Source organism: Emys orbicularis, chromosome 1, assembly GCF_028017835.1.
Source record: "Emys orbicularis isolate rEmyOrb1 chromosome 1, rEmyOrb1.hap1, whole genome shotgun sequence".
NCBI lineage: Eukaryota > Metazoa > Chordata > Testudines > Emydidae > Emys > Emys orbicularis.
This window is the reverse complement of record NC_088683.1, coordinates 285,355,576-285,371,788: the sequence shown is the minus strand read 5'-3', so window position 1 is coordinate 285,371,788 and position 16,213 is coordinate 285,355,576. Positions and strand designations below refer to the sequence as shown.

Below are 16,213 nucleotides of genomic sequence, written 5' to 3'. Positions count from 1 at the left end.
CACTACTGTACTGTGATGCACCAAAGAGGGCAGTGCGACTGGCAGGCAAGGAGGTGCCAATGGGGCCTGTTGGGCTGGTGGGGAGAGCTGGTCCCTTGACAGTGGGGCCTGGCACGTGTCTGGTCGGTACCCATAACAGGCACTCCCATTGCACAGCATAATGGGCAGCTGTTTCCCACTCTCCAGCACATGGCTCAGACTTGCTCTTCTAGCTGTACCCCTTTATTGCCCTGGGGGATTCTGTGGGGAAGAGTCACCCTGATGTGCTTTTACACTGTCCTGCCAATAAAGTTACTGCAATTGTAACTTTGCAATTGTAACGTATGTCACAGCAAATGCTTGAAAGGATTCTGTTTAACAAAGATAGCACCTGCGACTCATCAACTCAGCTTTGCCTTGTGACCATGCCCTGTTCAGGGCAGAGAGTACTCCTTGCCTGTTGTCCCTATGCAGGAGGTTGATTTAACCGTTACAGTACAGGAGCCAGTTTTGCCACTGAATCTGTTTGAGGGGAGGAGGAACAAGGAGCAAATATTAATGGGGGACTAGAGAGGGAAAGAGCCCCATGAGGGGTCTCAGTATTGGGGAAGGCGGCGACTCCTGGGCAAAGGAACCTTAATCTAACCCTGGACTGGGGGTGCAAGGACCTGCCTTGTGGAAAGGGCGAGCAGAGGTCACAGACCCTTCCTGGATCTTGGGCTACTGTATATCTGGAACATTGGGATTGGGGGGGACTAAAAGTAGGGGGGAAAAGCATATGCAATTATCTCGTGTATTCAAATATCCAGAAACCAAGCATTTGAAGTGCTGCTTTCCTGACAAACATTAACTGTTGCTCCAGTCAGCTAAGTTACGGTGCAAAGTATATTGTTTTACACTGGATTTCATTTATGGCTAGAAATTCTGACTACTGAAAGACAGCTCCCTTTGGAATATAAATGTACTAGACAGTAATCAGGAGGGGACAAGCTCAGCTCACATCAACCCTGTATGGATAAGTCATTGAAGCTTACAGCTAGAAATATGTAAGGAGATCTTATTGATCTCCGTTTCTTTAAGCTAAGCAAGAATTCTGGCAGACCGACTTAGCCTCTATAGTCTCTCCCAAGTGGTTGACAAATCAGGAAGTAAGACACAGTATGTCTGCACTGCAGATAGGGCCATGCCTCTCAGCCCAGGTAGACAGACATGTACTACCTTTGTTTGCGCTAACATGCTAAAATAGCTATGAGGATGCTGCAGCGCAGGCAGTCGCACAGGCTATCCACCCAGGTACATACCCACGGGCTTAGGCAGGTTTGTACTTGGGCAAATAGCTTATGCTGCACCATCCGCACTGTTCTTTTTCACACACAAGCTTGAGCAGAGGTTGCATGTATCTGTCTGCCCAGGCTGGGAAATTATGCTCCCAGCTGCAGTGTAGCCAATACCCTTTGATCTCTTCAGTTTCCCACTGTCTCATCCACTCCAGAACTCTTTTAATCTTTCTTGTCCTACTTCTCTCTCCCAAGTGTTCTGGTCCCTTTAAAAAAAGAAAAAGGCAAAAAGCTTCCAGTTACTCCCACTGCTTGGAGACCATTTTATTGAGAATTCGCACACTTTGTCCATCACCTACAAGCTGATGTCAGTACAGACCAGACATTATCATTCTCATTTGCTGACTGCTTCTAAAAATGTAAAAGGCCAATCATTGAGAACTTGTATGAAGAATGAGATTGGTCTGTTAGTGAGAGCAGTATGAAAATTTTAAGCACAGTGGTATTTTTGTGAGACTTCCCATGAAAATAGATGTTATCAAAATGTATCCCATTTACCTGAATAATATATTGCAGATTGTATTATACCACCAAGTCCTGGTATCAGATTTCATTGATACCAAATCCATGGTGATCACACAGCGTCCTGTTCTTGTAATATGTCAGCCTCTCGATAGATATTTTCACCTTATCAATTTATAGCACAAAATAAATATAGTTTTTTTTATCCAGACTTGGCAAATCTCTGCATAGAATCAGTCAAGTGTTTGTAATTGCGTTTTCCTTATTGTTAATCTTACTACGCTTTTCATAGTTCTAAGACAAATGTATCACTTCATGTATTTATCTAATTCATAGTGCTTATTTGCTGTTTATTCCTGTGGTTCTGTAGCTTCCAGTCAGAGTTCTGTGGAGGATAGAACACTTTTTTTTTTTTTTAAAGAGGGAATCTACTTTTTATTTGGTTTTCTTCTCTGTTTAAAGTAGCTGGCTGATAGATATTAGCTAGTGTACTTTTTAAGGTGTATATACCATTAGGAACACCTACATTTCTGAAGGATACTATTTTTATCTGAAATACTAATACAGATCTCTAATCTTGTAAATATACTTATTAGTACATTAAAGTAAATTAGTTATATTTATTTTATATGGCTAACCAAGAGTGCACTGTCACTAACACAACTACTGTTTCTCTTTGTCTTAGTGGCATTTATTTTCAACTGGATTGGATTTTGTTTATCCTTCTGTATAACTAACACCATAGCAGGAAGGTATGGTGCAATCTGTGGATTTGGCCTATCGCTGATCAAATGGATTCTCATTGTACGGGTAAGGTTCTTGATGGATATTTTGTGCCTGTGTTTTTACGGAATGAAAATAGAAAAATGATTCATGGTGTCTAGTTTCTTTAAAATGCAGTTTAAACTGGTGTATTGACTTTTATTAGATGTTCTAATATTTTAAGTTAATGCAATAAATATTTACTAATGTGGAAATTGCAACATTTTGTCAGTGAACTTGATTATTTTAATTCCCTTAACAGCTTTTACTGTCTTGTAATATGTAGATTCTTGAATGTTGTTACTTTTTTATCTGCTGTAATAATTTTACCTTGCTACGTGCCTATTTCTGTCAAAAAGGATTCAACTGTGAAAGATTATTTGATTTTTGCATAAAGGTGCATAATAAGCTTGGGTTCTTATCTGCCATCAAATCTATTGGTCCAAGAGCCTATCTATGTAGAATATAATAGGGGACTTTTTAAAATGGTTCAGGGCCTCCTTTGACCTTTTGGGACGTGAAGGCATCTTAAGGCTCTGTCCTCTTTCTGAATAGCTCCATTGCTGTTTTCTGTGACATTCCCCGAATCTGTCAACACAGTGACTCCACCAGCAGACCTTTGTTTTCCCACTAGGATATTTGCTTATACCTCTCTCTTTTTAGATTTCCCCCAGGGATTATTTATTTTAGAAGAAAATAGACTAAGAGGAGACAATATGGTAAAGTATATAAAATAATTAATAATAAAGAGGAGATAATACAAGAACAGGAGGCATTAAATGAAACTGAAAAGTGGAAAATTTAAAACTAAAAAGAAACACTTTTTTTAAAAAAACAAACAAACCCAAACTATGGAACTCATTACCACAGTCTGCTGAAGCCAAGAATTTGTCAAGATTCAAAAAAGATTTGGACATTTTATATGGATAACAAGAATATCTAGAATGATACTGGAATACTGTATCAAGTTCTGTTGTCAACATTTTTTAAAGGATTTTTAAAAATTCAAGTGTGTGCAAAAAAGAGCTGCAAAAAATGTTCACGAACTGGAGAAAATGCCTTAGAGTGAGAGACTTAAAGCGCTCAATCTCTTTAGTTTATCAAAAAGAAGATTGAGAGGTACCTTGATTAGCGTATAAATACCTTCATGGGGGGACAAATGACACCTATGAAAGGTCTTTTTAATGTAGTGGGAAAAGGCATAACAAGAAGTTGGAAACTGAAGCCATACAAATTTAAAATAGAAAAAAGGCACGTTTTTAACAGTGAGGCTTATTCACCACTGGAGCAAACTACCAAAGGAAATGGGAGATTCTCCTTCTCTTGGTGTCTTCTCTGGATGCCGTTCTGGGAGATATGTTTTAGCACAGCACAAGTTACCAGGCTCGATGCAGGGTTAACTGGGAGCAATTTAATATTTTGTGATATACAGGGCAGACTAGATGACCTAATAGTCAATTCTGGGCTTAAACTCTATGAATCTGTGAAACTGAAGCACCTTTTTAGAGGCACAGCACAGAACTTTCAGCCCAATCCAAGGAAGGTGGAGGCTAAGGCATTAAGCCATCTTTTGTGCCTTCCCAATTCTGGGCTGTTCCAGGGGCTGCAGCAGCTATTGATGTAATTCAGCCCTGGAGGATGGTCTAATTTATGACAACCTCATTTGGCTGCCTTGAATGCGGCATCGTTGCCAAGCATCTCTGTAGCACTATGTGCTGTGGTCTCTGCCTAATATGTCCCACCCCTCCCAGCCATGCCTCCTCTCCAGTACTTGTGAGCAAGGGCTTCTCAGAAAGACAGCCTATAGCTGTTTCCTCAGTTTCTGTGCCAGGGGAATTTTCTCTTGGCTGATTCGGGACTTTTAGAGTCTCTTTATGCTACTTTGGTCCTTTTTACCTAGTATACAAAGGCCAGGGTGGGTGGGGGGTCAGAATCTCACCCTTGTTAGAAATTAGAAGGAGGCTCTCCTGAGATTATTCAAAATAAGCCTACTATGGGGTTTCTTGCATACGGATGGTCTGTTTACTTGGTCCTGCCTCAGTGCAGGGGGCTGGATTTGTGACCTTTTAAGGTCCCTTCCAGCCTGCATTTCTATGATTCTGTGTGTCTGAAGCAACTGATGCTAACCATCTAGGAATCCATGAGATATGGATTTGATAACTGAAACAATTATAAAAAGTCTCAACTCCCAATTCCAACACAGACTCTTCCCTACGTGAATACTTGATTTTTTTATTTATTTATTTTTTATTTCTTTAAAAGAAGTTGCTTGGAGTGAGTGACTGCTGTTAGAAACAGAAACCTTGTGTAATTAAATAAAGAATGAAAACCATTAATATTTTTTTCAGAGTGGAAAATAAAGATCATAAACCAAATCCTCACTGGTCTAAATCTATAGAATTCCATTGATTTACTTCAAGTGAGGATCTGAGCACATATCTTCATTTTAGTATAAGTGTTGTCTGGACTTAAACATTAATTAGCTATTTTACAAAATGTGCCGGAACTGACGATCTAGGCAACCTCTTGACGCATACTGTCCAACATATTGAGTAGCGGTAGGACAGGAAATGTACAGAAAATTATTGAACTGCTACAACTAAACAAACTATTTTTGTTTGTTTTAATAATTTTTAGGTAAGAGTTAGAGTTGGAAGTAGGAGTAGCGAGAGATCTGAAGTGAGCTCTGGAGGCATTTGATTAGCCTTTTTTATCAGTGAAGCATGCAGTCTGGTAAAGGAAAAGATACCGGTCTCCAATACCATCACACCCTGCCCTCCAGCTGCCTGTTCATATTTCCACATCACAGAGAGGACAAGACTGTCTACCATAGTCACTAACAGGAACAGTTGAAATGCCACTTCAAGGTTCATTTAGCTGTGTTCAGTTCACTGCTGGGAACTGAATGCTGGAGCATCTAGCTTGAAAATGAAAAGACTTTTTAATGAGTTGGGGGTCTTTATGGGACTGGTATTCTTGGCAGCGATTAACAGTAGGGGGTGTACAGAAGGTCAAAAGCTCTTCTTTTGAAGGGTCAGCAGAACATCCCCATCTGATAAGATTAAACAAATGTGGCTTTTAGTGTTAATATCTAAAGCAGCAGGCTGCTGTAGTGTGTTTGGGATGGCAGAAATTGAAAAAGAGCTGACAGTAATTCATTATAATAGAAAATGTCAGATGATTCAAATGAGTAATATGATACTTTTTCACAAGAGAGCTTGGAAATTCTTTGTTTGAAAAACACAACACTGAAGCTATTTGTGTATTTTACAGCTTCTCCAAATATTTTTGCTTTTCTACTCCAATGCATTATTTTATATTTAAATGTGCTAGTTCACTGTTTTTTTTCTTTTGTCCTAGATGCATTTAAAATATTAAATGTAATTTATATTGTGTATTACTGTGGCTAATCCTTGTCTGTTTTAGTTCTCAGACTACTTTACTGGATATTTCAATGGACAGTACTGGCTTTGGTGGATATTTCTTGTACTTGGTAAGTTATAATTCAAAACAAATCTTATTTTGGTGGAGAATTTCTTAAAGATGAGTTGAGTATATGTTTAAAAAAATCAAAACATTACAGTAAATACTAGAAAGCTGTATGTTTTTTCTCCATCTATTAAAAATCGTCTTTTGTACTTTTTCCATTGCTTTCGCCAAAGTCTTGGTTGCCGTCCTATTCCTGTGTGAATTTCTGATTAGTTCAGAGTTCTATGCTGGAAATATTATAATTATGCAGATGTCTGTGATTTGTAACTTGTGTTTTAAAACAAAAATAAACAAACATGGCTGATAAGATTATAGAGTTACGCAGTTAAAACTATAAACTTTTAAATTAAAAAACATGTTAGCTATAGGCATTAATTTTCAATATCTACATGTGTAACTTGTACGTTAAAGTTCTCAGAAGATTTTAAGGGATATGACAGATACTACCATCCAAAATCAGTCTTTGAGTCATGAAAGTATCCTTTTTTGCCTTTGAAATGCATATTACATTAATCATTACTCAGTCAGGCAAGGGGAAAGGCGTCATGCTTTTTGATCACAGTACTTCCGTTCAGTCTGTTTTTTCTTGAGCATGAAGCTAAACAGACTTCTGAGAAGTTTTCATAGACTTCTAATTTTTGCTCCTTTGTCTCTGCTTTAGTTAAATAATTATGATGTATAAACATACTACCATTGTAGCTTTTTCCTTATGTGAGAGTTCAGTCTACACCATTAATTTATTTTAATTCCTGCCATTTTCTAACTGGAGAAATGCATTAAAATGTGATGTTGCTGAATCAGTAGGTGGCACTCTTTCCTCTGAGATGTGAGGGACCTAGCAACAGTATGTTAGGGCCTTACGCTGTTGGCGAGATGCAAAACCCAGATATTGACTGTTTATGATCATTAAAGATCCTTGGAACACTCTAGCAACCTAACATTTCCCCTTTCGCTTTCAGTTGGCTATGAGGGGTATTCTTCACTTTTTATCCTCAACTTGCTTTTGTTCTGTTGCGGTGCACTGTTGGGGCCAGAAATCAATGGGAATTGCAATTGCTGAAAACCTCTTAGCAACAGGTCTTTAAATAGCTTTAATGTTTTATGCCAGAAGTGACTGCATTTCAGCAGTGGATGAAATGATTCCATGCATACATATAAAATAATTTTAAGTCAAAATTTTCAAACTTGGATTCCTAAAGTAAGGACTCTCAACTCATCTTTGCCCACCTATATAAAAGGAGGGTGCTTTTCAGAGGTTCTGTGCACCTGCAACTCCCATTAATTTCAGTAACATCTTGTGGGTACTCAGGACCTCCAAAAAAAAAAAAAAAAATCAGGCCACTTTTGTTTAGATGCCAGATACAAATTAAGAAGCTTAACTACAGTCTCTCAAGTTTGAAAATGTTGACCTTTAATTTGTAATATTTATAATATTTTTTTGAATCCTTTTGGGATGAAAGGCACTAGCTAGCATTTAAATGTATTGAATAATTAGAATTCACACTTTCTAAAGATAGCTACATCAGTCCAAACATTAATTTATGTAAAAAGCAACAGAGGGTCCTGTGGCACCTTTAAGACTAACAGAAGTCTTAAAGGTGCCACAGGACCCTCTGTTGCTTTTTACAGATTCAGACTAACACGGCTACCCCTCTGATAATTAATTTATGTGAGTATTTTAAAAGTACAGTCTTTTTTAACATCTTGTGCTATGTGTTACATTGGCTACATTCTGACCCTGTAATTTTTTTGTCAAGTAGAGACTCTTAACAGAACATGGAAAAGAATACTCTGAGCTTGAAGGGACATAGAAATTTTTATTTTTATTTATTTATTATTACTTTAAAAAAAACCTTTCTGGTTGGAACACGGTTTAAAGGGCATGATCTGTCCTTTTTTAAAAATCCTTTTTAAAAAGGAAAAACGGAAAGTTTTTCTGCTGTCCTGCTTATATTCAGAAGGATCTTTTGGACAATACTTTGAGTAGCACCATCGAACATGCTCAGGCTCACTCATCATCTCCCTTTTCTTTTTTTCATGGTTAGACGCCTGCTGCATGCATACTTCTCTTTTTTTAAGGTCTGAAGAGAGGGGTGTACTACCCACAAAAGAGTCAGACTGGCTGCTCACGAAGTACTGTCAAATGCACAAAGTAAACACACTGAAAAAAAGAAATACTAATTTTAAAAAATGTTGCTTTGTTTCTTCTCTCCTTTGCCCCCCTCCCCCCCCCTAAAAAAAAAATGCACTGCTGGCTAAGTTTCCCAACTGGGAGAAATGCAGAAAGTTGATTGAGCTTGGATCTGCTACTCAATATACATGCTATGCAAAAAAGAGCTTTCAGCTGTGGCTTCTTGAAAGCCACCTGTCCTCCCTTCCTGCTCTTGCACAACCCCTACAGCTGGACATGGAAGCAGTTTGTGTTCATGGCTGCAGGTTCATGCAGTAGAATACCAGTCTAAACTTCTCTGTACCCACAGCGTTCAACGTAGTCACAAAAACATATGACCTGATCTTGGGTAGAGCTGGGTGAAATGTTTTGGCTAAAACTTTTTTCCACCGGAAAATGCAGAATCAGGTCAACCGAAATATTTCATGAATTCATGTTGATTTTGGTGAATTGTTTCAGTTGAAAAAATTAAATGTTCATTGGGCCAGAAAGAGTACGTGAGAATTTTTTTTTTTTTTTTTTTTTTTTTTTTTTTTAGTCCAGTTAACAAGGTACACACTTTAGGGATTGGTAGGGAGACACCTAGGTTCCAGTCCCTGCTTGAATGAATATTTAATTTATACAAAGCAGAACAGCTGCAATGGGAGAGAGACCACCACAGAATAGGCTGGTGGTTAGGGCACTCACCTGGGAGGTGGGAGACTTGGGTTCAAGTCCTTGCTCTAGAATGGGAATTTGAATCTGGATCTTCCACATCCCAAGGGGTGAGTGCCCTGATCACTGGGTTATTAGGCATGTGAAGGGCATCTCTACCTACTCAGTCTTGTAAATGGTACCGAAGTTCCCTTGTGAATTTAGCCTTTTTGTTTCCAAAATTTTTTTGTTTTTGTTTTAAAAGGTTAAAAATGCCCAGAAATGAAACATTTAATTTCAGGTCAAACAAATGTTTAATTTGACCCTAAACTATTTTTTTTTCTATTGGCTGAAAACTCAGGAAATTTTTGGTTTTGGGTTGATCTGAAATTAATTTTTTTTCAGACGTTTTTGGAACTGTCAATGAACCAAAAAATGAGTTATTCACATTACTCTAAGTCAACAATCCACAAAACTTTCCGTAGCCCCTGGCACCATTTGGTGGTGGCTGGGTGAATGAGTTTACTTCTTTAGTAGGGTGATTTCTACACAACAAAAAGCAAGAGTTCGGGGGGTGGGGGGGGAGAGAGAATAAACACAGGAAAGAAATCAGTGAGAAGGAAACAGAAGTCCTAGGCAAGGATAGTGGGGGAGGGGGGAAGGAACAAAAGCAGGGCAATTACAGTAACTGTATTGGGACATAGCCTGTTGGGATACAGGGGAGGGGGAGAAAGTGTGCCATTACCATAGCAAGAAGTGGTTTTGACTAACACAAAAGAAAGTTTGGGATCCATTGGTATATAAACTTCAAGGCAACTGTAAAATATTCAGTCCTCAGATGAGCATACAGCTCTAATTATGGCCTGGTCTACACTACAGAGTTAGGTTGATGTGAGGCAGCTTACGTCGACCTAACTCTCTAAGCATCTACACTAAATGTAGCTCCGATCGATGTAACTCTCCCACAACACCAACGTAATAACTCCACCTCTGCAAGAGACATAGCGCTTAAGTTGATGTAGTTTGTGTCGACATAATGTCAGTGTAGACACTGTGTTGCTTACATCGACTGCTGCCTTTCAGAAACACTCCCACAATGCCCTACACTAGCAGTTAAATTGGTACAAACATTCCTGGTGAGGATGTGCACCACTAACACGAGGCATAGTGTGGATGTGTAAAATCGATTGAATTACTGTGCTGGTGGTACGTCAACGTAACTTAGGTTGACTTAATTTTATAATGTAGACTTGCCCTATGTAAGCTTAGCTATACTAGTGAAATATCTACATGGGCTGGTGAAATTAATTTTTCAGTATTCTAAAAGAAGCTTGCTAGCCCTAAAGGGGCACCATCAACTTGAACATAGGAGTTGCTGTGCTAGATCATACCCAGAATCCATCTAGTCCATTATACTGTCTCTGACAATGGCCAGTAGCATGGAAGAAATTGCAAAAAAAACCTCACAATAGGCAGATGTAGTATTAGTGTCCTCTTAATGCCTAAAAGTTAGAGATTGCTTTAAAACCAGAATCATGAAGTGCGATGTACCTTCTACAACTTTTTTCAGTATTTACTGTAATAATAATAATTAATAATACCACCTAGCTCTTAAATAGCCCCTTTCATCAGTAGATTTCAAAATGTTTTACTTATCTCCTTTTATATCATTATCCACATGTTACAGATGGGGAAATTGAAGCACAGGGAGGTAGTGAGTTGCTCAAGGTCACCCAGCAGGGGAGTAGCAGAGCTGGGAATAGAAACAAGGTTTCCTGAGTCCCAGTATTGTTTATCCCCTAGGCCATACTACCTGCCTTATACTCCTTGATAGTCTTTTTAGTCAAAAAATGTCCAGTCTGTCATTGAATTGCTAAATTGTCATCAACATCATATGAAAGTGAGTTCATCTAATTATGCATTGAAACTTGAAAAATAACTTCCACCTGACCAGTTTGTACCTACTGTTATAAGTAACTCCTCATCTTTCAGCTCTAATAATTTAGAGAAAGTGTGGTGTTAATTTCTAAATGACTTACACCAAAAAAGCATGTGTTTACAACTAATGCTCAACAAATCTTGTGTTAATCAGTCAACACTCTGCCTCTTCTTTTAGCCAGCCAAAAAACTTCACCTGTCCAAACATCACGCAGTCATCTACTGCCATTTATTATCTTCCTGCTAGAGCATTCTATTTATTTATTTGGCTGGAAGTACATTTACTCTCCTACATCATCTATATATTTCTGGTTATGTTTTAGAATTCAGATGGTCTTCTGACACAGCAGCAGTTTTATTGTTCTGAATTAAAAGCTATATTTAAAAAAAAAAAAAAGGAAGAAACCTAGAGCAATGCTGTAAAACTGTATTGCAAACATTCTTTGTGTACTTCAAAAAAAATTGTTTTGTATGTTGGTACTTACATGTTTAGTAACCTAAAACCCTGAAATTCATTTTAAATTCTTTCCTGATGTTAGAACTATCATATTCATATAATTTATATATCTAGATATAATGGGACGAGACACTAAATTTATGAGACTCATAACTCATGGGTTGATTTGTGGAAGATCAGGGTTATACAAATAATACTGACTTTTTACATTATTTTAATGCAGCTAATAATCTAACCTATTAATATGACTAAGTACCTTAGCACTTCTCATGATGTGTATTTTAAATATTTTCAGGTCTCCTCCTGTTCTTCCGAGGGTTTGTCAATTACCTTAAAGTCAGAAACATGTCTGAAAGCATGGCAGCTGCTCATAGAACAAGATTTTTCTTCTTGTATTAGAGGTAAGCAATTTTGTAAATATTTAATATTAAAACTTGCGTCTCTAGAGCAGTAGTTCTCAACCTGCGGCCCAGTCAGCACACAGCTGCGGCCCACATGACCTCCCTGGGGCCATACAGGTAGTATTGCATGCGGCCCACAATGGTAAATAGGTTGAGAACCACTGCTCTAGAGGTAAATGCTGAGCACAAAGAAACTGATATCAAGATTTATTTCAAGGAACATTAAATCTTGGTCACCAAAAAAAGAATTGTGTTGTGCCGTGCATTCTGAAAGTACTTTTGAAGTATGATGCTTTCTATAACTCTACATTTTGAAAGTAAAACTATTGTTTTCTTTTGAAACTAGGATTCTAAAGCTAAAACAGACTTAGAAGTTAAGGTGAAAATTGTTCATCTTGCATAATCAATCTACAGCCAATCAGGATAGTCATTAGCAAATGTGAACTGATTTGGCTCAGCAGTCAGATCAATGCTTCCTTACTGGCAATCTCAATATTCAATCTGATTGACATGTATTGACTCTGTACATGACAGTTTTAAGCCACTTGTGAGCCATGATTTTTATTATGTATCTCAGTGTGCTCTGTATAACCTTAAATTAGCTGACTAATCAGTTTGGCACATGTCCACTTTTAGGCTCCTGTAGACTTTTTATCCATTAGGTAGATCTTTTGGATTTTGCTACGTAACTTAATACAGGGAGACTCCTTTGCCTTTAGCATTACTAAACACTATCTTCATGTCCATAAGTAACTATTGTAGCATTTTCCTTATTTCATGAACAACTTGAAATGTTTGGTATTGGTTCTTAATTTGATTTCATTTAGAAACTATATTTAACTTAATAAAGATGATTTTCTTAACTTTTTTTTCAAGATTGGCCGCAGGATCAGTATGAAGTAACCAGCAACACAGTATTGGAAGTCTGGGGGGAAAAAACTGAGACACGTAGTCTAGAAATGATGGGTCTTTTATTTAAGATGGTGACATCCACTTAGACACCTACAGATAAAATATGGAAAATAATTACTTGTGCTGTGCTTTACAGATCTTGATCAAGAAATAAATCTAAGTGAGCGAAATTGCAATGTACTATGTTTTTACTTTGTGCCATTTTGTCAAAACTATGCAGTAAGGTAAACTCTTAATAATAAAGAAATGTGTCATTTAAAAATTAGCCTAAGTTAGTGGTGTCCACACTGCAGTATTTTATTCTTTTCATAGCAATAACAGCTTTCATTTTCCGAGCAGTACAGTGGCTCTACATAGTAAGGAAAAGTTCAGTAAACACTGCATGAAAACATCTAGTAACTATTTGCTAAATAATTAAGTTATGGTGATGAATAAAATATATGTGCAGGCATAAAACTTTTAAAACTCAGGGGTACTAAAAATTAACTGCATACATTGTATCTGAACACAGTGGCTTTAAGGAAGAACTAGGAGAATCTGTGATGGTTTGGTCTGTGATTCTTTCATCTGAGATTGAAATCTGGTATAGGATGGAAGATGAGGGATTTATGCAGCACCCACTGAAGTCAACTTCAGTGGGTGCTGGGTTGGGCCCCAGACTTCTGACTTCATCACAGTGAGGGCTGTGGGGAAAAAACCTCTTCAAGAGCTGGAGAGAGTTTATTTGTTCAGATGTTTTAAGTATTACATTGAAATAATACACTCAAAGCAAATGCCAACAAGCATAAATGAATGAATTTTATTAATTTAATACAAGGAATAATTGTACTGGACAGAAAGTTACTTTACCTGTCAATGTTAGCAGCTCTAAAATAACATGACACACACAAATCTTTCAAGAGAAAAACTATAGAATATTTTTGAAAGTTAAAGGTTGGGTTTTTTTTTTAATCCTGTCACTTTCTTCTGTTATCCTGATTTGGGGAGTAACTGCTCCCCCTCTGGACCCTCTGTTGCTTTTTACAGATTCAGACTAACACAGCTACCCCTCTGATACTTGCTCCCCCTCTGTAAATCTTAACTCAATTATCAGTGTTACTTACAGGTAATCAGTCTGATGAACTGAAGTATGATTCTTTCTTTATCTCCAGACTGCATCAACCAGACATTCCTTTCCTTTACCAATGTGAAATTTCCAGATGATCGGTAGCCCTCCAAGTTAATAGGATAGAAGACTACTAAAAACAGAAGACAAATTTGTGAAGAAAAGATACAGCTTCTAAAATGAATGACAGGGTGGTTTTTGCTTAAGTGCCAGTTCTGTTCATTCTAGTTAATATTTATATTAAGTATTGCCTTTGTTTTTGCACATTTGCATATGTGCTAACTAAAGGATAGGATTGAAATGAGAACAAACCATACATACAGTCTGATGATAGAGCTTAAGTACAGTCAGATTTGGTTAATCTGTGCTTGTTGTTTGTGAAAGATTTAAGTGGCGGTTTGTCTCATAGCATGTATGTACCATTGTCTTGTTGATCTGAAGTTAAATTGAGAGTAAAAATGGGATATACTAAATGATTCAGATTAACCAGGTCAGACTTGTAGTTAGTTTTTTATGTAATTTAGGTTCATCTAATGATTGTGCAACATACAACCTTTTTGTTATAAAGTTTACTAAAACCTGCAGCTCCTGATTATTATAAACCTGTATCGATCAGCTTTTATCAAACTCTGACCAAAATATCAATTGATTTAAAAATGAAATACCCCTTCTAGCTCCTGTGTAAATAACTATGCATAGATTACTGTTTAGATTGCTTCTTAGGAATTATGTCAAAATATATTTGTAACCACAGTATTTTCTCATTCACTGTAAATTTTGTTTAATCTTAATATGGACAATATATATATACACACTATTTTTTGCTAATTTGGATGTTAAAGTATAATTTTATTTTGGGTATAATTCTAAAAGAGGGCAAAAACTTTTAAATGTCCATCTGAACAATTTAGTTTCCTCACAGTATGATTTGAATAACTAATTTGGGCCTGATCCTGAAAACCCTTACTCACATGGAAAGTCCCATTAAAAGGGATGGTGCTACTTTCACAAGCAAGCATTGGGCCATCAGGCCCTGATCCTGCAATTGGATCCGTGTATTGGGCCTCTGCTTCTGCACAGGTGCAATTGCAGATCAGTTCCTTGGTTTGTAACATTGATCATCTTACTTAAGAAGGTTTGTGTTATATAAACGCAATCTGTTTTATTTAAATTTCTCAAAAGGGCTTTTATAGCTTTCTTATCATGCTTGTTTAGAATAAATACTCCAGTGTTACATAAGACTGAAGCTGATGAGTACATTTTTATTGTCACTTTGGAAATAACATTTTTTTCTTCATGGGTGTTTTTATTTGTTAAGGCTCTACTAGCAAAAATAGGAACAGTGGGCTCTTGATAGTATTTACTTAAAAGTAGCGGTATTACTCTAAAATATATCATCTCTAGAAGGGTGCATTATCCTGTTCATACACATGCATAACTCCCAATAATGTCTGTGAGACTTATGATTCTGACACAATGGGAGAATAGACCTCTTAATTCTTTACTACAACTGGAATCTCAGTTGCAACCAGTAATCAATATATTTTGCATCTTTGAAAAACATTTATTTTCTTTGTTTTTTTTATTGGAACTTTGCTTTAATGCCAACATTAAAAGAATGAGATTTATGTTGTCTTAAGTTAGTGCTATATTCAATTTTGTATCTATACTGAATGTTTTAAAAAATGCATATGTAAACTGGTCACATTGTTCATTATTCTTAATCTTTCAAAACTACATAAAAGGTAAATGATCATGGACTAACACTTCAGGGGAAAACTCCTCTTTCCAGTCTTTCCTGAAAAAAAATAAAATTCATTATGTTTAATAGTTGATTTGCATTTCCCTTTGAATTTCATCTGTATTTTTTTGCATTCATTGTCCTTATATGAGAGAGAGAGAGAGAGAGAGAGAGCAAATAAAGCATTACGTTTTGTTTTGCTAATTATGATGATTGCTTTTGGATTTTGCACCTTACATTAGAGAATTACACATTTGCAGTATTCACGCATGTCAGCATGCAATTACAAGTAAATTTCTGGCTAAATGAGTACAAATCCCAGCCTTCTATACTTATTCTCCCCTTCATTCCATGCTTTCTTACTTAAAACTACTATATTGACATTTCTTTTCACTACTTAGTACAAACATGAAAAGCACGTAATGCTGATTGCCTTTTTAAATTTACCTTGGTCACCTAGTGCAATAAATACCAATTTTCCCAAGTTAAATATCAACCTTCCAGTTCATTTCTCTGTTTACGCCAGTACATTTTACAATATTCTTTCTTCTGAATCAGAATGTTTGTTATTTCCAGGCTAGCTTGAAAAAATTCTCCTTTGTTCTGACAAAAAGAATGGGTAGAGTTAAAGCCTACATGTTATCTAATCCTCTGTAGTTGATGTAGCACTTTAGTAGCCTGAAATCTCATCAGCAGGAGGAAAGGAATTAGGACAATATTTTCAAAGACTATGCAATCTCTTCCAGATGTGTCAAATGCTGTGTACTTTTCTTGCTATTTCCTGTGAACTTGGGTAGAAGCAGCTGCCTCCATGGTTTGGAGAAATT

General features: G+C 36.9%; 1 protein-coding gene across 1 annotated transcript in view; it reads left to right on the top strand.

Moving 5' to 3' along the window:
- NDFIP2 (Nedd4 family interacting protein 2) overlaps nucleotides 1–15,581 on the top strand; it is a 73,293-nt gene extending 57,712 nt beyond the window's left edge. The window contains exons 5-8 of the mRNA XM_065400864.1: nucleotides 2,464–2,588; nucleotides 5,967–6,033; nucleotides 11,523–11,628; nucleotides 13,692–15,581. Coding sequence (XP_065256936.1) covers nucleotides 2,464–2,588; nucleotides 5,967–6,033; nucleotides 11,523–11,626 — 296 coding nt within the window. The 3' untranslated portion in view covers nucleotides 11,627–11,628; nucleotides 13,692–15,581. The remainder of the gene's footprint in view (nucleotides 1–2,463; nucleotides 2,589–5,966; nucleotides 6,034–11,522; nucleotides 11,629–13,691) is intronic.
- The last annotated feature ends 632 nt before the right edge of the window (nucleotides 15,582–16,213 follow it).